The sequence below is a fragment of the Centropristis striata genome, chromosome 5, assembly GCF_030273125.1.
Source record: "Centropristis striata isolate RG_2023a ecotype Rhode Island chromosome 5, C.striata_1.0, whole genome shotgun sequence".
NCBI classification, from domain to species: domain Eukaryota; kingdom Metazoa; phylum Chordata; class Actinopteri; order Perciformes; family Serranidae; genus Centropristis; species Centropristis striata.
Genome location: NC_081521.1, coordinates 32,559,235 through 32,585,999, shown reverse-complemented (window position 1 = coordinate 32,585,999; position 26,765 = coordinate 32,559,235). Strand labels below are relative to the sequence as shown.

The window sequence follows — 26,765 nt, the reverse complement described above, 5'->3', positions numbered from 1 at the left end:
TATTACTGTGCCAATAGCCATCCTTTGTTACATCCTTTTTGAGTTAAATGATCAATAAATATCATATGTTATACTTGGTGAAGTTTTTTGTGTTTCCTGCAAATCTTGAAAAAATGAGTTAGGCGAATATTTTAACAGGGTGACGATATATTCAGCGATAAATTCATTCCAACCGACCCTGAACAGAGGGTGGCGCTAATGCACCTCAAAGTTGTTTGCTAACCGCCATAAAACAGAGGAGGAGGAAGAAGAAGAGCAGTCAACATGGCTGCGTCCGTGAAGAAAGCTGCCCATGACATAGAAACGCGAAAGCGGACCGATGATGTGCTGCTGTCGGAGGGAATCGACTTCAGCTCCCTGCTGCTCTCTCCGGCTGTGCTGGATGGACTGACCTCCTCCGGTTTCCAGAAACCCTCCCCGATCCAGCTCAAGGCGATCCCGCTGGGCCGCTGCGGACTGGGTGGGTTCATAAAACCGAGCGGGCCGCTACACATGTGTTTGTTTTCATGGTTTATAGGTGCATAACTTTATTTAGCAGCAGAAACGGTTCTGCTGACTGGATCTACCCTCTGAAGCGTGATGTTGTCATTTGTGCTGCGGAGTAAATGGAGCTCTGGGTTAATTTTTAGCTTCAATCCCTACAAATTCAATGTAACCGTTTATTGAATGGTCTATGTTTTACTTTTTAATTGTGAAAAGGAGGCCTTCTAATTAGGGCCACGGGGCAATCGCACAGAGCACAGAAACATGACATGACAAGTAGCATTAGCATTAATGTTACTTCAAAGTGTCATGAATGTTCATGACACATCCCATGTCATGTTTATGACACGCTCATGTCACTCTTATGTAGACACCTTAGAGTAAAGTGTTACCAATATTAGTGTCAACAATAAAACACTGACTAACTAAACAATCTCCCTCTAGCTCTTCTTTGCTGGGTTCTTATCTGATGCCTATGAATGTGGCAAATTGTCAAAGAAGTGATGATCTTAAAGGGGTAAAATCACGTGATCTGATCAACTGAGGATGTAGGTGATTTTACCATAGGTGGCCGGCGTCATGAGGAGTTAATTTAGGCACAAAAAAAAACAATTTTGAAAAAAAATTACTTAGGCGATTGTTTTAACAGTGTGATGATATGACAAATAATTGATCACATACATGATCAGGAAATCTTGGTTGCACTTGGTTCTTCGTGGTCTGAGGGCTCCAGTAGTTGTCAAATTGATCTATATTTAGGAAGTTACTTATAGAAAAGTACATTTTGTTCAGATTGATTTTTTTTCTTTTTTGTAAACTGAAAATTAATTTGTCACATGGGTTAAGGAAGTTTAATATTCTTATCGATTATTATACATTTTAGGTGACATACGTCATACAAATCAAATGAACACTGAGAAAAAAACATTTATTTGCATTTTTACAACCTGTCCTCCCCTCTCTGCTCTTTTAACAGGATTTTGAGAGAAATATCAAAATTTTAAGATTTATTTTTTTTTACTTTTTCTAACCTATGATCCGTTCAAATTTTGATGATGATGATGCTTTTTTACAGTTTCTTTCTACAGTGAATAGTGTATTTTTGGCAATGATCTTTTTAAAGAAAACATAAATTGGGCTTAGAGGGTTAATACTATAATACTTTTTTTACTAATTGATTAATCAACTAATTGTTTCAGGTGTTATTTGATGGCATTGTGTTGTGCATTAGGGAAACATAGATTGGCAATTATTTTATAGTGGAGTTGAAATATTTAAGCAATTAATCAATTAGTTGACAGCAATTAATTGACAATCATTATAATTGTCAATTTCTGTTCACCAGTTAAATCATGTACCCAAAGAAGATAAAGTTGCTTTCCACTTGCAGATTCTGTGTAATAAATATGCACTCGCCTGCAGTTGTGAAGCAGAGAGCAGTTAATCACAATGTACTTAAAGTAAACACATCTGATTGGTCATACAGTTGAACAGTGGATAGGAGGCACTTGATTTAATGGAGCAGATTGGGCACTCTAGATGGTGACGCATCAAGTTTTCATGCAATCAAGTTTAATTAACTGTGGAAGCTAAAATTGTGATTGTGATTATTCAGGCTAATTATCCAGCCCTACTTTGTCTATCTGTTGTTTCAGATTTAATTGTACAGGCCAAGTCTGGCACGGGGAAGACATGCGTGTTCTGCACCATCGCCCTGGACTCTCTGGTCCTGGAGAATCCTGCAACTCAGGTGAGCAGATTTACTCCAGATGAGTGATGTGGTGTCTGTGGTGCATCGGAAGCGATGGAGTGGATGGATGCTGCAAGGAAAAACGAATTGGCTCAGAGGAAGGTTTAACCCATTTGTGCCCAGAACTGAAAAAAAAAAATCCCTTGGGAGTATTTCCTTAGCACATTGTGAAGGAATTTTCAAAATCTGAAAATCTCATCAGCCTATATCTAGTCTTTGGGCCCATGGGACAACTGTTTTTTGCAATAAAGTCCCTTATATTTTAGGGGCAAAAGCAGTAATCCTGTGTTCTCAAAGACTAAATATAATTTGATAAGAAAATGGCTGTATTTCAGATCTCAGAAGGTGAAATATCAAAGATATGCACACATATGCACTGTATACAAAATGTCACATAGGAAACATTTAATTAACCACAATGTTAGTGTTTTTCAAATATCCTGACTTTGTCATGTGATTTTAAAACATTTAAAGTTGTACTGTTAGATACTCACCCAAAGTATTTCCAAATCACATTTTAAAACTTTAGACAAATCAGAAAAAAATTGATTTTTTCTTATTATACTAAATTTAGTCTTTGGGCACAGATGGGTTAAAGTAAAAAAATAATAAAAAGAATAGTCTGTCTGTGTAATTACTCTCACTGTCAGATGGGGAGACAAAATCTCTGCACGAAAAACTAAAGTAATTATCATACTACAGGCATTTTCTAATGAATATTATAACACGTTCAGAGTAAAACAAAACCTTTATTTTGAAATTTACCATTGCTCAACAACAGATGGTCATGAGAAGTAATCACTTTGGTTTTGAGGGTCTTAATCTGATGACTTTAAGCTGCTTGTTGTCAAAAGTGTAAATGAAAGACTGCAATTATTGATAAAGCAGAGATGCAGCTGGTCTTGTGCAATCTTATTAGCTGCAGGGTCAAACACCTGTCTCTGTGTTAATCTGCTCCCAAATATAAGTTGTTGTCGGTGACATTTAACTTCCCTTACCAAATACCCCTTTCTCCCTCCTGCAGGTTCTTGTCCTGGCTCCGACCCGTGAGATCGCGGTGCAGATCCACTCAGTGGTGATGGCCATCGGCTGCGCCATGGAGGGCCTCGAGTGCCATGTTTTCATCGGGGGGAGGCCTGTGAGTCAGGACAAAACCCATCTGAAGAAGTGCCATGTAGCTGTGGGCTCACCTGGTAAAAGGCCAATGGACGATTAATGGAGAGGCATGTTTATGTAACCGTTTTTGGTGTTTTGTAACTGTGCTCCTGGTTATGCACGCAGGTCGTATCAAGCAGCTTATCGAGCTGGGCATGTTATCCACCACCAGCATCAGACTGTTTGTTCTGGATGAGGCAGACAAGCTGCTGGAAGAGGGCAGCTTCCAGGAACAGATAAAGTAAGATGGACATAGCCATCTATAATCACACTCATGTATTATAATAATATGGTACAGCAGCAGGGTGTTGGTGTTATTCAACCGGAGCACTCAGACTGGAGACCTTTATTACAAATCTGTATGAATGAAATGTCATGCTTATTTACAATCCGCACTGGCCGCAAATTCACCCACCTCCTCTGCTTATCTCTTCAGCTGGATCTTTTCCTCTCTGCCTGTGAACAAACAGATGCTGGCACTCTCTGCCACCTACCCAGAATGCCTTGCTCAGCACCTTACCCGCTACATGAGAGAGCCTACTTTTGTCAGACTCAATCCCAGTGACTTGGGCCTTAAAGGTAAGACTCTGGTGCTGCTATCTGTGTTGCCACCAAAAGCTGAGGTAAACAAAATCTAACCTAAAGGGTTGAAGCTTCACTTTATATTAGAAAAAATTACAGCAGCTATGTCTAGGTAATACTGGTACAGTGTCAGCAATTAACTGCTGTCGTGGCTAACGGAGACTCCCCATAAGACAACACTGATGGGATGATAAAGATTGTAACGTGACATTTAAGTGTTTTTTTCCTGGCAGAAAATGTGATTTTATTTTTGACAGTATGAGGTGATCGACTGTAAGCGAAGGCTGAATCGAGAAGTCCTGACTTCTTGCAGACTTTACTGATTGATTGACCTACAATTTGTTGCAATACGGACGTGATGTTGTAATTTTTGCAGTTGCCTGAAAAAACAACTTTGAACACTCTGAATGTGCAAAACAATTACTGTTTTAAAATGTTTAGCATTTCACAATTCAATTAAGTTTTGATTGTTTTAGTTTTACTTTATTTTGTCATTTTTTAATCATTAATAATTTTGTAAAAAGTAAAAAAGAAGAATAAATGACTTGCTAAAGCTTTAATAAAAACTAAGTAAAAAAAGTTAGTTAAATCATGTAGGCCAGAACTAATATTAATAAGAAATTACATCATGTAACAGACATTTGTTGAAGAAAAGGCTACAGTAGTCATTAAAATGTATTTAGATCATTGCAGCCTACCTTATAAAAACTGTGCAGTTTAATGGCAAATAAATAGGCTAAGAAAAATGGCTTAAAATAACAGAAGAAGCTCTTCCAATGGACAAACATTATTAAATTCTGTGTATGAATGTGTGTAGCCTACATGTTATCAAGAGATGTATGTATATCATCTTGTTTACTCCCACAAATAGGATTTATGTCTTATCTGCAGGGACACAATGTGTAAATTATTGTACTTTTCGCCTGAATGTTTCTACAGCAAAGTGTGAAACAGATTTGAGGTCAGTGCAGTCTGACACCCTCACAGACTAGACATGATGATCACAGTACGTACAACTGAAGTCCACAAGGGCTCAGTATGCAACTTCAGAGGACAGTGGACATTTGGAAATTAATATGATGCCCATTTTAAAATCATTCATCTCTTCAGCAGAATCAAATTTAGGCCTTGTGTTTACTTTGGAATTTGAACCTGAAAGTGGCCGTGTACAGGTTACACCAAAAGAGCCCTGGATGATTTCTCCCTCTCCTAAAAACACACACCTGTTATGCTCTTCAGTCAGTTCTGCTTAAATATATCTTTGTATGTATGTTGTCCTTGCGTGCCCCCTACAAGGTCTGAAGCAGTATTACAAGCTGGTGCAGTCCCATGCTTTACCACACAAGGTTTTCGAGGAGAAGGTGCAGCATTTGCTCGAGCTCTTCAGTAAAATCCCATTCAACCAGGCCCTGGTGTTCTCCAACCTGCACACAAGGTATTTATTGTTTACATTCATCCTCACAGTCTCGCTTAATTGTCTTTATTAGCAAGATTAATATCTTATTCATTAGACCTGGAAATTGATGATGTATCTCTGTGTGTTGCACCCACAGGGCTCAGCACCTGGCAGACATCCTGTCCTCTAAAGGCTTACCTGCTGTTTGTATCTCAGGTGAGAGGGCCATTTTTGAAAAGAATCAACAGAACATGTATTGTTGGCAAATGTAATAACTGAGGGATAGTTTAAGTAAGCAAACATATTGAACTTTTGATGGTGACAGTATCTTACATTTGTCTTTTTGTGATTGTAAATAGGGCAATTTTGGGGTTTTCAGCTGTCAGATTAAATGAAAATTGAAATGATTGCCAATTATCTTGAAGCATGTATCATTAAAAAGAGATTTAGACTACGGTAGTTGTCTCCCTTACAAATGGGAGGACAAACACAAGTTTTGTATTTCGGCTTTCTAAGCAGAGCTAATTTTTTTAATCGCTAACGGCGATGTGATCAGATTGAATGTGACTGTGTGTTCAGGTGGTCTGAGCCAGGACCAGAGACTGGAGGCCATGTCCAAACTGAAGCAGTACCAGTGCAGGGTGCTCATCTCCACGGACCTGGTGAGACATTGTGCTGCTTTACCGCTTGTCATTTATCACTTGTGTTCTTGTTTATGATTAACTTCATTAATCCTGGTTGTTTTCTCTTCCTGTCAGACCTCCAGAGGTATAGATGCAGATAAAGTAAACTTGGTGATAAACCTGGACGTGCCACAGGACTGGGAGACGTATATGCACAGAATCGGACGTGCTGGCCGCTTCGGTTAGTCCCTTTACATTCTGCAGTCATTTAAAGAGAATTAGAAGTGTAATTTAGATACACAGTCAACAGTAGATGCCACATACACCATCAGAAAACTGGGAGCCTGAACATTATTTTGAGAGCCTAGCACTTTGTGTCAAGTTGTTCTAGTCATATATCTGTAAAAAAAAAAAAAAAAGATTAAAGTTTATAAGGATTTCTAACATTGTGGTATGCCTATATTAAGTTAATTCTCATGCTTATTAGGTCTCAAGCTGTTGCAGCAGTTGTTGTTGATACTATTTGATATGCAGATTTGGTGCTAAATTTGACCTTTTTTTACACACACAAATACTGTCATATACCCCGGTGAAAACGAATACCGCCCAAGCCTAATCCAGGTGTACATGTTTGCCCCCTGACTTGACTCAAAACCACCCTAGTATATCTCAAATTTCATATCTGCTTGCAGTTAAAGGCAGGGTTTTTAAAAACTAACATTCAAACTGTCTCAACAAAAGTGAAATGAAATTCACTCTCATTTCGTGAAATTGCCTCACTATATTTGCAAAATGAAAAGGAAAAAATACAGGCAGAAGGCAAGGACTCTGCAGATACAGATACTTCACCTTACTGCATTAAACACCATTTTAAAAATTAGCTTGAGTCTCCTGGGCATTAACAAGTGTGACCCACCTAGCAAGGTCAAAAGGTTCCTAATCATCTGCATTTAATTATAATTATCTTGCCTTAACGTGTGTGTTGCCTCTGTATCACAAGTTATTCAGTCTTTTCTTGTGCATACTGTTATGTGTTTGTGTATGTGTGTATCTGCTATCCCTGGACACACAACTCGCACACACACACGCCTTTATGCCTTCCTATTATTTGAATGGGTTCTCATCAGGTTTGTTGTTTGCAGGCACTCAGGGGCTGGCTGTGACTTACTGTTGCCATGGTGAGGAGGAGAATAAGATGATGGCCATCGCTCAAAAGTGTGGCCTGAGGTTGTCCGCATTGCCATGTGAGTCCCGCCCATATATATCAATGAAGAGTTTTACATGCAGCATGTGTGTCTTTTACCCTTTTAATATAGAGAAGTAATTCCAGTCCGTCTTTTGTCCTTTTTAGCCACCATAGAGCCCGGGTTAATGGACGAGCCGTGTGACTGGGATGTCTGCACCGAGGCTTCCACTCCAGGCCCCTTACCCCAGCTCTCCTCCAGGTCAGAGAAGAAGAAGCGTGCCAAGCCAGTCACGGATCAAGCTCTGGAGCACAGAGGTCAAAGGAAGCTGGAGAAGACCCGTCCAGCACCCAAGCTGGAAGCAAACGGTGAAAGTAATCAGAGAATAGCACCTCCTGCAAAGGACCCTCCCCCACACTGTCCACCTCAGGCAACGCCGACTCGAAAAGAGCTGCAGGACGCCCTGCCAAAGATCCCTCCGCTCAGCTCGTTCAAGAATTGTAGTTCTAGGTTTATGACCTTTGAGGAGGCGGAGCAGGACTTCTACAGCTTCATCACCACGGGGTTGGGGAGATCAGTGGAGGTCATCAGGGAGTTCAAAGGGGGAGAGGGCGGTGATCAGAATGGGTATAGAGAGACGTCCACACTTAATGATGACGACGGAGCTCAAAGTTTGAATAGAAGACGGTGGAAATCTTACTCTTCACCTCCAAGGTCAATTTCTGGCTCTTCAGACTCTCAATCTGACGAGGATGAGACAAATCAGATTAGAGGAAGTGAATGCAGAGCAATCAGTGAGCCTCAGACAGAAGCCAGACAAACACCCACTGTGCGCAAGCCGAAGGCAGATACTGTCAGATCCAACGTCTGTACTTTCTCTGCACCCGGAATGTATCACCAGACAGCGAGAGCTTCATCTCAGCCTGACAAATATGAATCTGCACCAGTAGTTAGATCCAGAGGGCAATCCAGTCAGACGCCTCATACACAGACTGGCAGGAATGAATGCAGAAAGATTAAAGAAAGTACTGGGAAACAGAGTAAAAAGATGCCAGAGAAGATGAACAGAAGGCAAAAGAGGGAAAGGGATGAAGAGGAACATGATAATGATGTTGATAATGAAGAAGAGGGGGGGGAGGAGGAGGAGGAGTGGAGTTCTGAAGCTTATTGGAGAGCCAGCTATAGAGCCTGGAGTGATTACTACGCTTCGATGTCTTCTTTCCAAGAGCAAGATTACCAAAGTTACTACAGTGTAGCCCACAACTGGATGGCAGCTTATCGTATGAATGCGGTCTACATGGAAGAACTCATGAAACACTGAGACTCTGTACAGTTTGAGTGAGAGGAAGGGTCTCTGATAAAAGATGAATCAGATATTCTGATCTAACACATTGCACTATTTTTTTTATTTTCATTAATGAATGTGTGTTTTTCAATGACTTCCTATCACATCCTGTATGTACCAGTTACCTTTCTAATAAATGACCACTTAGTAGCATGTATTTTAAAGCCTTCATCTGTTCTGGTTCTAAATGGGTGATACTCAATTTTGGATAAAATTCTGGCCCACAGGAAACAAATGGATTCACAGTGTGATTTTTTAAAATATATACTTTGAAAGTAAATAAGGTGCATACATATGCATCAAAAAGGGTCATCTTGATGTAATTGCTGTAGTAGGATCAGACGGAGATCTATGTAGGGGGAGACAACTATAAGAGGAGTAAAGTAAGTTCATATGCTATTTTATTCTCTTTTTACATGAACATATACTGTGATATATTTTCTTTATGTTATAAATAGAGTATACAGACCATGAGCATCACGAACCATTCATCAAAACGGATACTTAAAGAGGAAGGTGAAGAAGGGGCGCAAAACTGTAATTTACTAATCTCTTCAGCAGGGCAGGACAAGGTCAGACAACTCCACATGCTCCTGATTACAGGCTAATCAATCGCATTCAGCCGTTCAACCAATCAGTGCTGGGCAAAACAAAAGGCAAACACCCTTGAATAAATTAATTCAACACCAGAGGCCCACTTCAGCCTTTTTTAGTTTTTAGCTTGCGTTTAGGTCTCCATTTTAAATCATTGTGCAGGGAGGTGAATGACTATTACACTCACTCTGAGCTGCAGCACACTGATGTGGACTATAACTAGGAGACAAGGAAGACATTATGGACGTGCACACTTTCTGCAACGAAACAACCTTGCACTATGAGACTCGCATGGATACGGTGTTCCTAATATTCAACTGCACGGTCTTGACCTTAGCACTGCTCTTGGGTTCACCCGGAAACTTGTGGGTTTGTTGGGTTGTTTTCAGGACCAAGAGCCTGCAGACCTTTAATAACGCGCTGCTGGTCAGCTTGGCTGCGAGTGACCTCCTGAAGTGCTCCGTGGACACGCCGCTGCTGCTCTTCTCCTTTCTGCGCTACGGGAAGGACAGCCAGGTGTCTGTGTCTGTGTGCACCCTGCAGCAGTTCACCTACGCACTGTGCAGCTGTGTCCAGCTGCTCACGCTGGTCAGCATCAGTGTGGAGCGCTTCCAAGCCATCGCGTTTCCGTTCCAGACCGAGAGGAGGAAGGCCAGGGTCCGTGTCTGGATCCTGTCCATCTGGGCAGGTGGCCTCATTTTGGCTGTAATCTCCCTGACTCTTTCCAAAAAGGCGCTTTTTTACATGCTCTGCCGTCCACATGTTGGAGGGCATGGGGACGAGCGTCTTCAATATTTGGATCCATTTGGACCCTACGTGCTGGTCCCGGTGTGGGGCTTGTCTCTGACTGTGATCATTGTCCACTACGTGCGCATATTCAAACTTGTAAGGCAGCACCGAAAGAAAGTGTTCAGCCGGGGGGTCCAGCTGAGGCCCACGGTGTCGGAGCATGTCTGGGGCTGGCAGAGTGTCCCTGCTTCAGCACCGTGGACAGCTCTAGGCTCCTTCAGCCCGAGGCCTCCCCGCGAGACGGTACTCTTGGTGGCCGAGGCTAGTGCTCCCTGGGCAGGCGCCCGGGGGAGACCTCCGGAGATTGTGGGGGCAGTGTGTCTGCTGACCCCTGGGGCCAGGGAACGGGGGAAGAAACGGATGGAGGGCACGCTGGCGCAGCGATTTGGGTACATAATCATCGCGTTCACGCTTTTCTGGGTGCCCATGGTGGTCATTTTGCTAATGAACGTCATTTCATGGCAGGACACAGACACAGTAAGTGTAGAAGTGTTTTTTTCATTAGTGCAAATGCTCATGCAAAACTAAAACTCAATAGCTTTAACTTGTTCTAGTATCTGTTCTCCTCTAAAGGAGCTGTACACAGAAACCTCTTTCCAAATAATACGTCAAAACCAAACTGGGATCACAGAAACTAAACTCAATACAAATAAATAGTATAAACAAAAGTTTAACATTTTGAATGGAGAGTTCACCCTAAAATCAGGAATACATATTTTTCCTGTTACCTGTAGTGCTATGTATTAATCTATATCGTTTTGGTGTAAGTTGAGTGCCTGTGCTCTAATGTAATGGAACTAGATGGTGCTCAAAGCACCTAAAATACATTTGAAAAACCTCAAATGACCCGGGTACTCATGATAATCTACAGACCTGGTTATGAGGAGCTTCATGTAGGAACTACACTAGAAAAAAATAGCTCCTATGTGAACTGACTGCTGTTGAATTTTCCTTTTTGGTGCTTTAGACCACAATCAAAGTGCCATCTAGTCTAGTATTGAAGAGAAGGGACCCATCTCTACGGCCAATATCTCCAATACTTGGCAACTTACACTCAATCTATAAACAATCTGATAAAGATAAAGTAAGAGAAAATACATGATGCAACTATTTCTATTATTCCAATCACTCAGTGTAAAGTTAAAAAAATGCATAATTAATCAGTCAATGAATCAAACTATCTAGCTGTAAAGTATTAATCAAATAATTGATTTTTTTGTGTGTTTTGGACTATTAGTCAGATAAAACAAGCACTGTAAAAGATATAAGCTTTGTTTCACTATCATCTTCCATTTTGGATTCAGTGCTTAATTGATTAATCAATTAAGAAGCATAATCAACAGATTAAACACTAATGACAATAATATTTTGGGCTCGAGATAATACTGTAGCTGCCCTGCAGAAACATTGTGGAGTGATATTCTGTGTTACTGAACCATCCTGAGTTCTCTCTTGTTTTTTCCTACAGTTGCTGAAGGAGCTGGAGACATCAGCGATAGTGCTGACCTGTGTGCAGGCTGCAGTGGATCCCCTCATCTATACTTTAGTCACTAGACAGTTTCGCTCTGAACTTACCAAGATCCTCTCCTCTGTCCCAAGGTGTCCCCTGAAACGCAGGGCCTAAAGGCTCAAAACTTGTGTGAATATTTGGATCTATGGATCTTTGTACTGAACTTTTGGGAATTTAATTTTTTTTTTCTTTGTTAGGAGCTTTTACTTGTCTAGTGAGGGTCAAAGGGCAGCAGGTGGTGTATGCTGTTTAGACTGTAAAGCCCTTTGAGGCAAATTTTGGGCTATATAAATAAAATTGAATTGAAAATACCACTGAAGCACAGGCTGGTACCTTGTGTTTGCACGCTTACTGTACACACACGCACAGTGATTTAGAGGCGGCTGAAGAAGAGAGCCCACAGATTTTGTATTTGTGGCAGATATAGATGTTTTATCAGGCGTTTCACAGTTGGGACACAAGACAAGGTCATAAATAATATCCAACACCTGACAAGATACGCACAGCAGTAGTCTCAACAACGACAGGTGGCATAGGAGGGCAAAGCAAAGAGAGAGGAAAACTGACTGAGCCCAGAAAAAAGACAATCAAAGGAGAGTACATAACAGAGAAAGAGAGAGAGAGAGAGAAAGAGAGAGACAAACACAATCACAGACCTCTGTTTTTGTTGTTTGTAAATAAAAATGCAATCATTTGACACTTTGAGCGGAAATATGCTTACATAATAATTCAAACTGTGCCATTGGAAAGTGCGGCTGACACAAAACGGCCTGTGTTGAAACAGGAAAGCAGTAAATAACTCGCGTTTAATCACTGTCCTAGCGACAAAAAATACAGGGAACCTCCCTCTGCCATTACCTATGTCATACCCTTGTTGTAGTTTTCAATAGATTCTAAATGTCAGACTTGATGCTGTGAATATGAAGTCAATGTCTTCAACCCCACTGTTAAAATTACACTGAAAAAGCTCTGCTGGTCTGTGCTTGTCTTCTTTTTTTTTACTCCAGGTAAATTTGCGCACAGTATGACTAAACTCTAATACTGGATCTAGGCAGCTGCTGTCACTGTGTACAGTACTAAATTACCAGCAATAGTACAAGGTCTCTGGTAGGAATATCAGAGGAAAAACACATCCTGTTCCAACTCCATAAAATATTTTTGGCTTTTTTGGGGCTCGGTATTAACCTTAGAGATCAGAGGGAACTAAACCACAACAGAGGAGTCTAAGGGACCTTAGGGTCTTGTGTATTGATGCACTGATAAGGTAAATATAATGCTATATATTTCCACCCAAATTGGCTGATTCAATGATAATGATATGTGTTTTTTTGTAAGTCTTAGTACAAATGTGTGTGTAAAGTTGGTTAAGCTTTTCAGATGTTTCCATATTAAGGTAATTCAATACTCTTGAAAAAAGAAAGAAAGACCATCATACATTTTGCTGCTAGTTTGACATTATTAGTCTACTAATACAGGAAAAAACTCAGCTACATATGGGCAGACATAATATTAGTCCAATTCCAGTATTGCTTTTGAAATATGCTCTTGGCTGATATGGACCGTATGCTGATATATGAATGCATTTATCGCCCTGTCCGTGTGCTCTTGATCAACATTTTATTTCATCTATGCAGAACAGAAGTGGGTGCTTCGTCTGCTGTGACTGAAGCTGCTCTGCCATGCACTGGAGACACCCCAGCACTGGTCTCATCCACCTAAAGACAGACGTAATGGTCTGTGTAGCTGTTGGGAGTGAAAATGACATTCAAGATGAAAAAGGCCAACAGGGAGGCATCAGCTAGGAGGTTAGCAGAGCTAAAAGGTCACCGTCCATAGTTACAAAGGTCAACTTTGATGGGATTCGATGATAAGTAATACTAAAGTTACATGTTGGGGCTGTGAGTTGAGAGAACAGACAGAATAGCACATGTTTTTGGTGACAGAGATCTGTGGATGGTTCATCCAGTGTCCTCTGTGTCTCTGTGGTCACCGTTACAACAGACGTCCCTGCTTTCAGTTCTCCAGAAGGTAAAGTAAATAAAATCCTTTTGAAACACCAAGGAGGACAAAAAGTACAAACACCAAGTTTCCTAACCACATAGAGTACACATACTCAACAACTTTGAAAAATGCCCGCTGAGTTTGGGGAAGAAAAAACACTGACAGCTATAAAGACTACTGAAAGCATACTGTTGTTCACACAGGAGGTAAGGGATACAACAGGACAACAACAAGAGAGAGAGAGAGAGAGAGAGAGGAGAGAGTGAGAAAGAGAGAAAGACAGACTGAGGGAGAAAGAGAGAGAACGAGAAGACAGCTTCACTGGTTCTGCCAAACGATGGTCAAATATTACAAAATATTCTATTAACAATATTCACAAAGAACCCGGGCTCAGGACAGATTTGTGTCAGAAATTCTCAGCCAACACCTTGTGCTTTTAATAGTGGTTATTTGAATTCAAAATGTACTTTTTTTTGGTTTCTTTGTTAGAGAATTTAGTTATTTGAGGTCAGTCGGGCTTCAGCAGCCTAAAGGGAAAAGAACGGGGACAGAGGGAGGGGTTCAGAAAACTATAAAAACAAATAAATCTCTTTTTACTCCAGCAACAGGCACATATTGTGTAAAAGGCTTGTAGCTGAGAATTTCTGACAGAAAAGTGTACAACGAACTCTTCAGAGTGGCAGCTAGTCAAATATACCATATACTGAGCCATAGAGACGTCCAGGAGAATTGAAACACAAGTTTTCAGTCAACTGGGACAAACACATTCTCACACACGCGCACACACACACACACACACATACACACACACACACACAGGCACATACCTCCTATCCAAAACATCACAATTCCTCTATCTAGCAAAAAGTCACATACAGCCATTCACAAATATGAAACTCATTGGTAACGCCATCACAGACACGCCTACCATATTTCAAGGATTTTCACACAAAAGGAATAATATTGGACCTGGAAAGAATGGTGGCATATTTATCAACAGGTGAGTGAGTGGACTAAAATGACAAAAATAAAACAAAAGGGTAAGGTTAAATCAGTTGGAGGAAAACAATTCTGATAATACTTTATTCTTATCTTTACCTTTGAGTTGTCTTCATTTTCTCTATATCTCTTGCTAAAAAAACAAACAAAAAACAAACATAAGAGTCAAACTGAAGTGGAAATCATAAAAAGGTGCTTTGCGCACAGTGACACATGACTTGCTCTGGGAACTTATTTCTGAAACTCTGGAGGCAATCCGTCACGCTTCTTCGTCTAATATGACTCCCTACACGTATTCTCCACTCTTATACTCACACACTCACATACTCGCACACATACGTGCCAACAGCTAACATGAATATAATGTATCTAAAAGCCATCCTCTGTGTGTACAGGGAGTCCATGTCGTTACAGTACATGACCAGCAGAGGGCAGGCTCCACCATGGCCAGACTAGGACTCTGAATGCCTTCTCCTCCGTCGTTCCCAGGCCTCCTCTGTCCCTCAGTCTGTCTCAATGAGTCTTTATCTGTCTTTCGGTGTGATGCGCCTGCACTCTAGTCTTCACAGTGCGGACACCTTCACAACGTTCTGGTGGGTGGGGCCTGCGGGCAGGTGAGCGTCGCCCTCAGGAGTTGTCACCGGCGGTGTGGGAATGCTGATGATTGCTGTGGTGATCTGGCTGCTCTGGCAGTTCAGGGATGGAGGCTCGTCTACACGCATATTCAGACTGGAGCGGCTGCAGGGAGGACAGGAGGACAGACAAGGTTATTGGTTCACGTCCCAGACCAGTTCTGGTGGAGGGAAAAGGGTCATGAGAACCCCTCCTCATTCAAGGTCAAGGTCACTTTTATTGTCTCCCAAAGGATATATTTGTCTTGAAGGTGCCCTTGACCTTGAAAAGGAACAAACAACTCTTAAATCACTACTACTGTGAACGGGTCAACAAGTTTTATGGAGCTTGAAAAAACCCCAGGTGTAATTGTGAAAGTGTTGATTGTTGTGTCAAACCCACTGAGAATCAACACCCAACTCTGCTCAATACCGCTTTTAGCTGCTAATGAAACAGTGGGCAGCTGTTTCCTGCAAACAAGCTTAAGCTGCATTCACAACACGTCAGGCGTTGCAGCAACTAGCGCGGGGTGGTGTGGGAGTGTCACTTGAATAAATTTGTTGGTCGCCCCTGTACCTCACCTGGTCAAGCGAGCGTCCCATCACTAAAGTCTGAGCAGCTTTATTATATTTCATTCTTTCCCTCCCCTTTCCTGTCTTATCTTCAGCTGTTTTACCTAAAAAAAAGGCTTCTGGGTGTGAAAGTAGGCAGCTGTTTGCTACAGAGCTGCAACAATTTGTCTATTTGTCAATCGACATAGTTGCTCAGCGTTTCAAGCAAAAATTGCATTCATCGCATTCACTGGTTGAAGCTTCTGAGTTGTAAAGATTTGCTGCTTTTCTTAGTCGTATATTACAGTAAACTGAATGTCTTTGGTTTCTGAACTGTTGGTTGATTTGAGTACAACATTTTTCACAATTTTCTAACATTTAATAGACAAATGGATTTATCAGGTATTTGAGAAAATATTTCAGTTGGTGTTCAGAGTCATAATTGAAAGTATATTAAATATTCTGGTAATGTTGTGGCAATGTTGTAGTACCAGTAACTGAAAGCCAAAATGTAATTTAATTATTTTACCAAAAAGAAGAAAAACTGGATCACACCTCATATTCTGATTCCAAAATTTCACAGAATGAAATAATATATAGCTGTGTAAGGGTTACCAACCAAGTGTGGATTTAACGTCATACGCCACTTTAACATCATAGCACACAAGATAAGGACATTAATAGTCTTTTTGCCTGTTTCCTTTTAAATCCTGAGCTCACCTGGTGCTGAGGGGCTGGATGTGGATAGTGCTGAGCTCCTGCAAGCCTTGTTGGTGTGTGTGCGTGTGTGTCAAAGGCTGCATGTGTGCTGGGGCAGTGGCGTTCGGTAAAGGGGTGTGGTGCTTCTTGCTTCGGCGAGTGCAGCATGTTCCTGTCACGCCTTCTTGGCTGGAGAGGGAGGGGCTTCGAGATGGGTAGTTCTGCAGCCCCGCCTCTAGGTAGCTCTGCTGGTAATACTGCTCGTCCACAAACTCATGGTTCTGTAAACAAAGACGAATAGAACGAGACCGACACAGAGAGAAGAAGACAGAGACGGAGAGAGTCATAAAAAAGATGTGACATTTACAACATTTATATTTATGACCATGTGCTGTATATGACTTGATATAGCCTGTCATTTTCAGTTTCAAAAACCTGGGTCAATCCCTCCACTGAAAATGTGTCATCATGTTTTATATAGGTGTGTCTCTGGGTGTGTGTGTTTGCATTCACCCTGAATATTTTTTAGTCTACTGGAGCTTCAGCTTTTCCACATTCAGTTCCTTAAAGCAGCTAAAATAACTACTACAAACTTCTACAAAAGGGGGTCACTTGTAGTGATGAACCCACAAAAAACTATTGATTATTGAATAAGGTTTAGTGTACACAAACACAACCCCAAATGTGTTTACGGCTCCTTTCAGCTGCCCAAAACAAATCAGTTATTCCAGGTTTAACTCTGCATTCACGCTGACCTCCATGTTGTCTTTTTTCACAACAACGCAAGGTGAAAAATGAGGGTTTGGGTGTGTCCGTGTGCAGCAGTGCATGCTTGATTCTTTCATTTGCCAAGCCCTGAGTTGTGCCAGGCTGAAACAGACAGTGCCTCTGCATCACATACAGGCAGAACAGCGGAAAATGCAATGTACCGGACATCACGCTACAGTGGGTTGTACTTGCACATACAAATACTGTAGATCTATACACATTAAGTCTGTCTGTCAGTTATTTTCAACTAATGAGCAACAGCTAGACAGAAATGTATGCATGATTGCACAATCTGAGGTTTATTCTGATATTAAATATTTGAAATCTACACAATTTAACTGCAATGAACAAAGGTTGTGTTTTGATGCATCATTTGTAGATATATTATATTGATTTTATACACATGTTATGGTTGAATGAGTGTGTGGGAATAACTTTAGTCACTTTCAGGGACACACACCAGAGTTAGGACCAGTTGATTGGGGATGGCTTGTGCAATTGGGACAAAAGCTGTAGTAAAACTAGGGTTGTCAAAAGTATCGATACTCAAAAAAGTATCGATACTAAAATGTTGTATGCGGATACAATACTCATTTTCAAAAGTATCGAGTATCTGAAGCTTGTTATCATAGTTGCAAATTTATTTTTGCACAACTGTTTTTTATTATAAATATTTAACCTGTGGTTCTGTTAATTTTTAATGTTGCATTTTTCTTGTTGATAAAAATATTTCTGTTAAATTTTGGGGTCTTTGTTTTTATCCTTATGGTATCGAAAATGGTATTGAGTATCAAATATTTTCCTGAGTATCGGTATCGAGTTGAAAATTTTAGTAAAACACAGATTTTTTGGGTCATAAAGATAGTTTAGGTTAAGCTCAGGCTAAGGGTTAAGGTTAGGCAAGTAGTGGTTAGGGATAGGGTCTCCAAGTCTCCAGCAAATGAATGTTATTATGCAGTGGTAGACCCATGCTGTCCAAAGGGCACGGTTGGAAAAATAAAAAGGGCACCAGCTGCATGAAGTTTTCTAGCATTTGTGCTCCATTGTGTTTTCTCAGTTTTAAGGTCACTCTAGAGGACACTTCATCACTTTTCTTCACTCGAAGGGCAGCTTAGAGGACATTTTATTGTTTTCCCCGTTTAAGGGCCCATCAGAGTGCACTTCCTATCTACCGTAGGGGCATCAAAGAGGGCACTTTTGCAGTATTTTTTTTATAATTTTTCAAACATGGGGGCCCTAAGGGTGAAGATCCTGCCCGCCCCCCCTTTACTCCACCTGTGAGTCTACATCATTTTTCTAAAACGTGACTTAAGTAAGACACTTTGTGCGTTTGTGTGTGCACTCACAGTGGTTTTCTCCAGACAGTGCAGCAGGTGGTGGTGCTGGCTCTCTAGTAGAGAGGTGGACTTGCTTAACCGCTGCTCCTCCTCGGTGGAACTCTGTAACACACACACACACAAATATACACACACGCATAAAATGAGTGCTATACTACAAGTTTTTTTGAAGTAGACACTAATCAGATGTTGGAGGTGCACGGACGGCTGCTGTCCAAGTACCTGATCTGAAAGGTTCATCTTGTATGGAAGTTGCTTCAGTTGCAGAAGGAGACAAAAGGACAACAGACAGGTAGAGTTTTACTAGGGGTCACAGTTCAGCACGGAGAACAGTCAGCGTTCAGGGCCGCAGTCATGCCAGTCAGAAACAGCCAACATTACTATTCTGACCCTGAGAGGCATGTCTGCTAACATCAGTGGAGGCCGTACATTGATCTGTGCTGGATGGGAGACTCACTCCTAATGGATATACAGTATATACGATTCATATAAAAATTTCCATCATGACATTTCGCCTCCATCTCTGTTATTGCAAAGGCTGGCTACAGGCAACTCGTTAATGACTTGTTTTCCATATTCTTTCTTTTCTGTGCCGTGGCCTGTTTGTGTTTTTATTTGTGTGTGTATCTGTGCGTGAACAAGTGGGCGCTATTTCTAGTTCTGTGGTGGTTTGGATACGAAGCTCATTTCTGGGCAGCAGTGAGGTGAGTCAGAGTATAAGTGGACTGCTAGAAAGCCTCATGGATCCTCTATGAAAGTAGAGAAACCAGTAAAAACAGCAAAACAACATTTGATTGTAAATATTCATCAGTGCATTTGTGTATATATTTGTCAGCAGAGAATGTTCACATTGATTTATTAGTCCAATACATCATTTCACTGTCAGATATTGAGGAACAGATGATTCAGAAACAAAATGATATTTTTCCACTTTTAGAATCCGTTTGCTTTACGCTTAACATTAGTACCAGATTCCCTTGTAATATATCTGAGATTATTTGCAAACAGGATTTAAAGTTTAATATCCTTATATATCTAGTGTCTAAGCAGGGTTTTGGGAAAAGCTAGTACATAAAAACACAGATTACTTGGTATTATTGTTATAAATATAGGCTATAATAGCCTTAACTTGAGCCTGGGAAGATGTCTCTTCAGTATATTGCAGGATGCCATCATTGTTCTTGTCAGAAGTGAAGCAGTGTTTCACATATCCCGTCTTTCAATGTGTTGCATCACTCTTCCCCAGCAGAATCTGTGGTACAGCTGTTTTTAAAAAAACAAAGGCGAAAAAATACTGCCCTGATCCTGCATGCTCCACAGCACCGCCGAAAGGCAAGTAAAATGCCATGTTTGGAAGATTTGTAGTAGCAATTTTCTGTTTGTTAAGCGGGGCGGCTGGTGTTGTAAGCAGAAGCTTCTTTGCTGAGAGGGTACATTCCTGCTCTGATGACTCGGTTTGTCTGCTCACCTGTGTTCACGCTGCTTATCTGTACCTAACACAGCAGTAAAACACAGGTGTTTAGCCTGAGTTATTTCTGTCTTTCTCTATACGTACGACCGAAAGCCCGTATCAGCAGTCTGTCTGGAGGCGGCTATGGCTTACCACCCAGGTGGCCACCATACTGTGGAGACTGAAAACAGCTTGATTTGCTGAGCGACAAAACACACAGTGTCGCTCTGCATGGCGCTCTACATGTTGTTGATAAATAGCAGCAGAAAATTATAAGTTGGACAACAATTAATATTTTACCAAGCAGGCATTAATCTTTAAATAAGCTGTTAACTGTTGACTTTGGACATGAGCAGCCAGTTAAGTAGTTCCTACAAGCAACGCAATATGATGTGTTCAAAGCACATAATATATTAAACATATGATGTTGCATATAAACAGATAATGTTGCATTATTTGTTTGGAAAAAATAAAAATGTTCACTCAGTGTGGTGATACAATACAAATACTATAAAGCCTGTTATTGTTGTCACTCACCTTATTTTGCATTAATGCTATTCTTGTCACTTAAGTGGTAATATCACTACAACAAGAGCATGCTGAAGAGGCACATGCTTTGCTCTTTAAAGTAATGATGTCTATGATGAAGTCCAACATTATGAAAAATGAAGCAGTGTGCACTCTATAATGTAATAAGTCTTAAATAAAGCATGGGAAGTCTAGCACTAAAAACAATGAATAAATGTTTTTTTTATCTGAGTAGCAAAAGAAGTGTCCCTGTTAGATTCTTGTCAGTGTCAAGAGTTTCTCTTAACTGTTGCTCTTAACACAGCTGTGTAGAGAAGTACTCTTCAGTCTTCAGTCAAAAATCAATAAAGCAACTTTATCATCCACTATATACTATGCAGGCAGGCTTTACTCTTGACCCTTTGCTTGCAATTAAGATAAATGGAAAAATAACCACGTATATAAAAACAACAACGCAGCCTTCGCAGCATTAAGGCAATATCAATATGAATCCCATTCAATCGTAGCTTGAGTATCAGCACTGGTGCCATTCAGACTCTGTCCAACCATTGCTACTGAAGAGAAAGAGCGCTATAGAGACACATAAAGAGTGGGAGAGGGAGGAAGAAGCACTTGTTTTTGTTTTTGCTCTGTGGCAGCCCCGGGCCACTATAGTGCTTGTGAACCGCAACATTTTGGTGAGGCAAAGAACATCCTTGAGTTGTGTTTACATTTGCTGCTGCATCGCCTGAAGCATGTTCCTCAGATGGGCAGCTGGGCTCGGAGATGCTCACATTAGAAGCACTGACTTATCGAATGAGATCACAGTTAGCCGTTCAGATGTGATGCTGGGTCTGTTCTCAGAATTGATAATTAAAGGGGGGACAAGCCAGGCCTGCATCCAAAGACTATACTCAGAACTGTTTTTCCAAGGTGCCACAGAGGTCAGGCTTTTTAAAAATGTAAATATGTGGTTGGGTAAGCCTGAGGGAAACTCTGATGAGACACAAGTGAAACATGTGGTTCAGAAGGTGGTCTTACCGTGAACTCCAGAGCTTCATTGAACAGGCCGTTGCGCTTGCTGTGGAGGAAGGCGTTGGAGCTTCCCGTCTTGGATATTCGTATCCTGGCCAAGCGGGCTTTCTGCAAAGAGCAAGACATCATAGAAATCCTGTTAGACATCGCCAATATCACATCCACTGTCAGAATGATTGGGCAACACCTGACACATCCCACTAATTTGAGGTACAGCACTTTCACAGGCTTGTTATGCATCTTAGTTGTGATCTTATAGATCAAATCAAACGTGCACTGCTAAAACATTCACTCTGATCTCCTGTGAGAAATTCACTCTGATCTCCTGTGATTCTTCTGAATGATTTATCGTGACTACACTATAACACATTCCTTTGGTTGAAAATCATTTAGAGAGAGCTGGGACTAAATCCTGTGTGAATTAAGCAGCTATGTGTCATTCTGCATTTAAACTATTTAATTTATTTGGGCTGTTTTTGCATCGCTCTTTGATTCTTTAGCAAAATAAATCAACAAAGTGTCCAGGCCTATAATGCTCAACATGGGTGGTGTATAGGCTTAACTGCATCTTTAGTCATCAATCCTGTACAGTGCAGTTGGTGTGCACAATACAGCCGCCTTTCTCTCCCTCTCTCACGCTGTCAAATCTCTGCTGTAAGGCAGTTGGCAACAGAGATGACGAAAAAGAAGAGAAGGAATATGAGGGAGAACAGATACACTCTGGTCCTTGGAGTGAATTTTTTATGCATCAGTAGCTCTGACACAGTGGAAGGATTCTACTCCAACGCCCTGGTTTTTGCTCTACCCGAAGCATAACGTGTCTACTGAACGTCTGTGAAAACATGTCTGAGTGCGCGTTTCTGTACACAGGCTTGTGTGAGAATATGGGTCTCAATAAATCTCTCAGTTTCCAGAACAACTGCTTTTATAGGACAGTGTAATCTGAGTCATTCACTTCTCAAAGGCCCGCCATTTTCCCGTCAAAGTCAAGAGCTGGGTGTCAGGCTCGCTGCTGCTACAAAGTGTTTGTGTTTCTGTTGCTTCGTTTTCTGCATTTTAAAATAGAATGACGGATTCATTGAGGGAAAATTGGTAGAAGGATAATGCGAGTTGTGTAAATGATGAGCAGAGAGCTCGTTTAGTAGGCGGCCCATGCACCACTGGGGGGTTAATTGAGTGTGTGGATGTGTGTTTGCATATCTCCATGTGTGCTTATGCATGCACGCCTCCTCTCCATGGCTGAATTTTCATACATATACATGCCAGCGATATAGAGCACTAGCAGAAATACCTGGTGTAGTGAGAGTATGGTAATGTATGATAATTTAAGCTCATCCCCTCACTTGAGTTTCATTTAAAACATGGTAATGTTTGTTGACCTGCTGATAGCTCATGCTGTGATTTAGTAATCTAAAGAGAGACAGAGATAAACAGGACACACACATGCACAGCAACCTATCTTAATGTAACAGCACAAACCCAATTCCCTTCAAATTGTTTACCTTCTCCTGCATCTTTCTGTCTCTTTCACCCTGCCTCCAGCTCTCCTTGACAACTTTTCCTCACTGTCTTTGTGCCCTCACACTCTAACACCTATGTGCATTTGTGCTGGCACAGCATTCCCACAGGCCTTTGGGATAACCCCTCTTTATGTTCTGGCATTCTGCTCTGCCAATGGGATTGTTTCTCCGGGGTCACCATGCAAACAGCAGCCCGTGACTGTGGCGATGGCTGCCAGGCAGTGCAGGGGTAATGAAGGGGGAATGTTGAGAACATATCCCGCGAGATTGAATCTACTTCTGCAGTTCTCTGATAGATTCCCGGGGCCTTTGGGATCCGGGCGATTGTGTCTAAGGCCCATCTGTGCTTTCAGGCAGAGCCCTGGCACGACAGATTGAGCCTGAATTGCTGCTGAAGCATCATTGAGATCACACAGGAGTGTAAGGAAACCATGGACACAAGGCTATTATTAACACCTACACATACCATGTGGAAGATTACACGGCCAAAAAGTGTATCTGCAGCACATTCCTTCACACAGAAACACACGCAGTCACATATACACCATATATCCTGGCACACACACACATACACACACACACACACACACACACACACACACACACACACACACACACACACACACACACACACACACACACACACACACACACACATATGCACATACACACACGCGCACAGACACAGACACACAGAAGGAAAATTAAAGTGCTCTGCTGTGTGTTAGAAGATTGAAATTGCAAAATAAATGATTTTTCAGTACTGGGACAGTATTTCCTCTCACATAATATACTTTAGGTCACAGGGTCACAGAAAGCTGCAATAAAACTGATGAGTCAGCATGATGTGTTTGTTCCAGGATTAAATATACTTTCAATGCAAAATGTGTCTGTGGTTGCCCCGAAGTATTTTACATTAAAATATGAGGATCCTGTTGCCTTATTTATAACCACAGCATGCACACAAAACAGGGCCTGACAGGGGCGAATGCCATATCTCCCGAAAAAAAAAAAAAGTTGTAATCTATAAAATAAATAAATAATGGAACACTATGAACACTATATACTAAGCTCACTAGTCTGACTCTGCCTCACTCCTGGATTTTCCAAAAGTGGATGTTATTTACAATTACATCAAGTCAATCACAAGAAAGAAAGAGATTTACTAACAGAGAAGAATCAATACCACTATATATACTATTAACAAAAGCCATTAAACTTATTTGACTAGGGGAAATAATTTGATACACAAATCAAGATAATTAACATGTAAAATAACAGTTATGTAAAAGGCCCAAACATTTTGCTGTTAGGTTACTAACTGATAGATGCATTAAAATAATTCAAATGTAAAAGTAAAATAGAATTATGTAAACTAATTACAAGCAGAAATTGGAATGTTTAAAATAAAATTTCTTAAATGTCCAAAAGGTATAAGTGAATTGATTTGAAGAGAGTGCTGTATTTTATTTCAGGAATAAGGTGCACTAAAATTACAAGAAGTTTTATGAAGTGAGAGTCAGTCAGTAGAGCGTGTCTGATAAAACCCACCTGAGTGACAAAGTAATTCTGAGAGGGAGTATGGTAATTTTCCCGTAAGGGCTTTATAGATAAAAAGATACCAGTGAGGATCACGTCTCTCTTGAAGAGAAGACCACCCAACCCTATCATATAAAATACAGTGATGTGTACCGTAGACATCACCACTAATAAAACTCAACACAGAGTGATGGACTGGAGGTTTTAGAGTGGAAGAGGATGCGTGCCTGTTAAATTACATCCCTGTAGTCCAACACTGACAAATAAACTACCCCAACAAATGTGGCAAAGATGGTTTTATTTCTGTAGAAAAAGCCAACTTTTGCATGAGTCAGGAAACAAAATCTTCTTTGTGAAATTTTAGTGTGAGCTTTTTATCAATTCAGATGAAGTTGTTATGTTCTGTGATGCTCAATTAGTCCATTTGTTGTAGAAACATTAACATTATAGTCAGGCGGCTTAGAACCAGATTTGAGAAGAATGGGGACATGACGGACAAAAGCACCACATTTTTTCCACATGCTTTCTATCACCATAGGTTTCAATTTTTGGTAGGAGCCAGTTCATCAAGATTGTGGATCGGAGATGGCAGCCATATAGTCTATGAGAACCAATATGTCTTCCAAGCCATTTAGAAGGTCAATCTTGATGTCAAACAATACATTTTCTGGGTCAAGGAATCATTTAAAGCTATTGAGAATATCACTAGATGATTATTTGATCAAATAGATATATTCATTTTCGCCATGTTTTTAAGTAATTTCAAAGTTCCTAAGCGGTCGGACATATATTTATATATAATACAGTGCATGTATTCTGCAAAATGAATAACATGCATACATTTCATTGAACTTTATTAGCTTCACTCATATTATTTGTTACATTTACAACTACAAAGATCTTTGCAATTCCAGTGTGCCTTCTTGCATGAGCACCTTGCACCACAACCGCTTGATCCTTTAACAAGCACAGCTGACCAGTTCACTGCAGGTTTTTGACACAAGTAGTAGAAATCTTCACACAGAGAGCCAGACCTGGCTGTCTTCATCCAGTGTCCTGTGTAGTCTTTTCTTCTTCATGGTATTGTTGTTTATTATTTGACAAATAATCATTTAGTGATATTCTCAATAGCTTTAAATGAATTCTTGACCCAGAAAAAGTATATTTTGAGACCAAGATTGACCTTTTAAGTGGCTTGGAAGATATACTGGTTATCATGGACTTTATATAGCTGCCATCTCCGATCCACAATCTTGATGAAGTGGCTCCTACCAAAAATTGAAACCTATAGTGATAGAGAGTACGTGGAAAAAAATTGGTGCTTTTGTCCGTCGTGTTAGTTTATAGCTCTGTCTCTGGAAAATAGCACGAGTTTTGTTTTATAAGAACTTAGGAACACTGTAAGTTTTCGACTGCTGCTCAACAGTACATGGAGAACAGTCATTGCTGTCACTGAATGTATTAAATTCAACTGAAATCACATTCATCCCTCTGCTTGTGTACTGTGTAGCAGGCTGCTGCTTAGCTGTTAACCAGTGTCACCATCTGTCTATGAAAGAGCGCTAAATGATCATACTTTATGTAAATATGGCTTTCAACGAGTTTAATTGGCTTTAAGAAAATATACACAGTAGATGTAAAACTAACAGTATTCAGACAAATAAAAAAACAAAACTCAGGGGTGCCATCATTAAACCAAAATATATAAAATTCTCACAAACTCAGAACATATGATTTAGATGTAATTTCAGTTTGACTTTAAAGCAAACGACTTGGAAAAAGAGTAGCTTGGGGAAAATTCTAAATACTGTTAAACCTGCCAACCAATCAGAAAAGAGATTTGCAATATCACTGATTGGAATAATCCAGATGTTTCCACGCATCCAAAAGCCAAGAAAACTGATCCAAACACCTTTTCCCCCTCATTGCTGCCACAGAGCCACAATTTAGGATCAATCACACTTTAAAGATTACAGCTATAGGATGCAAGCCAGCACAAATGCTTCATTTTAACACCATTCGCTGCCAGTTGAGGAATCTAAACTGGCATGTCCTCAAACAAAAAAAAACACACTACATATCCACTTAGCTCCCATGCTGTACTCCGTTGAGCATTGCCAGGAAGTTTTGTTAGAAGTTCATTTCTTATTTGAAAGTAAGTTAAAAAAATTCACGGCACCTTGCGAGTTACAGCTTTGCAAGGCTGCCCATACTGGATTTGGCTGAGTGAAAGTGGAGCAATCGAGCTATGAGACCAGATTAGGTTCTGCCTCAGGCCTGCCTTGGAACCATGCAAGTGAAAGAGGAGACCATCTGATGAGGAGGCAGACACACAC

At 40.7% G+C, this 26,765-nt stretch overlaps 3 protein-coding genes across 3 annotated transcripts in view; 2 read left to right on the top strand and 1 right to left on the bottom strand.

Annotated features, from left to right (window-relative positions):
* Positions 1-246: 246 nt before the first annotated feature.
* Positions 247-8,671, top strand: ddx20 (DEAD (Asp-Glu-Ala-Asp) box polypeptide 20). Its single transcript, XM_059332782.1, has 11 exons — positions 247-460; positions 2,139-2,233; positions 3,258-3,426; positions 3,515-3,629; positions 3,825-3,967; positions 5,267-5,405; positions 5,524-5,582; positions 5,946-6,028; positions 6,125-6,230; positions 7,132-7,233; positions 7,341-8,671. The coding sequence occupies exons 1-11, from the start codon at positions 265-267 to the stop codon at positions 8,492-8,494; spliced, it is 2,361 nt and encodes a 786-aa protein (XP_059188765.1). The 5' UTR covers positions 247-264; the 3' UTR covers positions 8,495-8,671.
* Positions 8,672-8,988: 317 nt separating this feature from the next.
* Positions 8,989-11,600, top strand: LOC131971546 (D(4) dopamine receptor-like). Its single transcript, XM_059333056.1, has 3 exons — positions 8,989-9,034; positions 9,336-10,378; positions 11,370-11,600. The coding sequence occupies exons 1-3, from the start codon at positions 8,989-8,991 to the stop codon at positions 11,523-11,525; spliced, it is 1,245 nt and encodes a 414-aa protein (XP_059189039.1). The 3' UTR covers positions 11,526-11,600.
* A 123-nt stretch (positions 11,601-11,723) lies between these two features.
* The window catches only part of kcnd3 (potassium voltage-gated channel, Shal-related subfamily, member 3), a 107,703-nt gene continuing 92,661 nt past the window's right edge, over positions 11,724-26,765 (bottom strand). The window contains exons 4-8 of the mRNA XM_059332783.1: positions 21,377-21,478; positions 18,601-18,633; positions 18,388-18,480; positions 16,295-16,554; positions 11,724-15,149 (exon numbers count right to left, since the gene is read on the bottom strand). Of these exons, the coding sequence (XP_059188766.1) occupies positions 14,975-15,149; positions 16,295-16,554; positions 18,388-18,480; positions 18,601-18,633; positions 21,377-21,478 (663 nt within the window). The 3' untranslated portion in view covers positions 11,724-14,974. The remainder of the gene's footprint in view (positions 15,150-16,294; positions 16,555-18,387; positions 18,481-18,600; positions 18,634-21,376; positions 21,479-26,765) is intronic.

Excerpts from the sequence above, each read along its gene's own strand:
- ddx20 (XM_059332782.1), top strand. The coding sequence starts at position 265 with ATGGCTGCGTCCGTGAAGAAAGCTGCCCATGACATAGAAACGCGAAAG. Across the intron at positions 461-2,138 it reads GCTGGGCCGCTGCGGACTGG|ATTTAATTGTACAGGCCAAG; the intron begins GTGGGTTCATAA and ends CTGTTGTTTCAG. Across the intron at positions 2,234-3,257 it reads TGGAGAATCCTGCAACTCAG|GTTCTTGTCCTGGCTCCGAC; the intron begins GTGAGCAGATTT and ends TCCCTCCTGCAG.
- LOC131971546 (XM_059333056.1), top strand. The coding sequence starts at position 8,989 with ATGAGCATCACGAACCATTCATCAAAACGGATACTTAAAGAGGAAG. Across the intron at positions 9,035-9,335 it reads ACGGATACTTAAAGAGGAAG|GAGACAAGGAAGACATTATG; the intron begins GTGAAGAAGGGG and ends GACTATAACTAG. Across the intron at positions 10,379-11,369 it reads CATGGCAGGACACAGACACA|TTGCTGAAGGAGCTGGAGAC; the intron begins GTAAGTGTAGAA and ends TTTTTCCTACAG.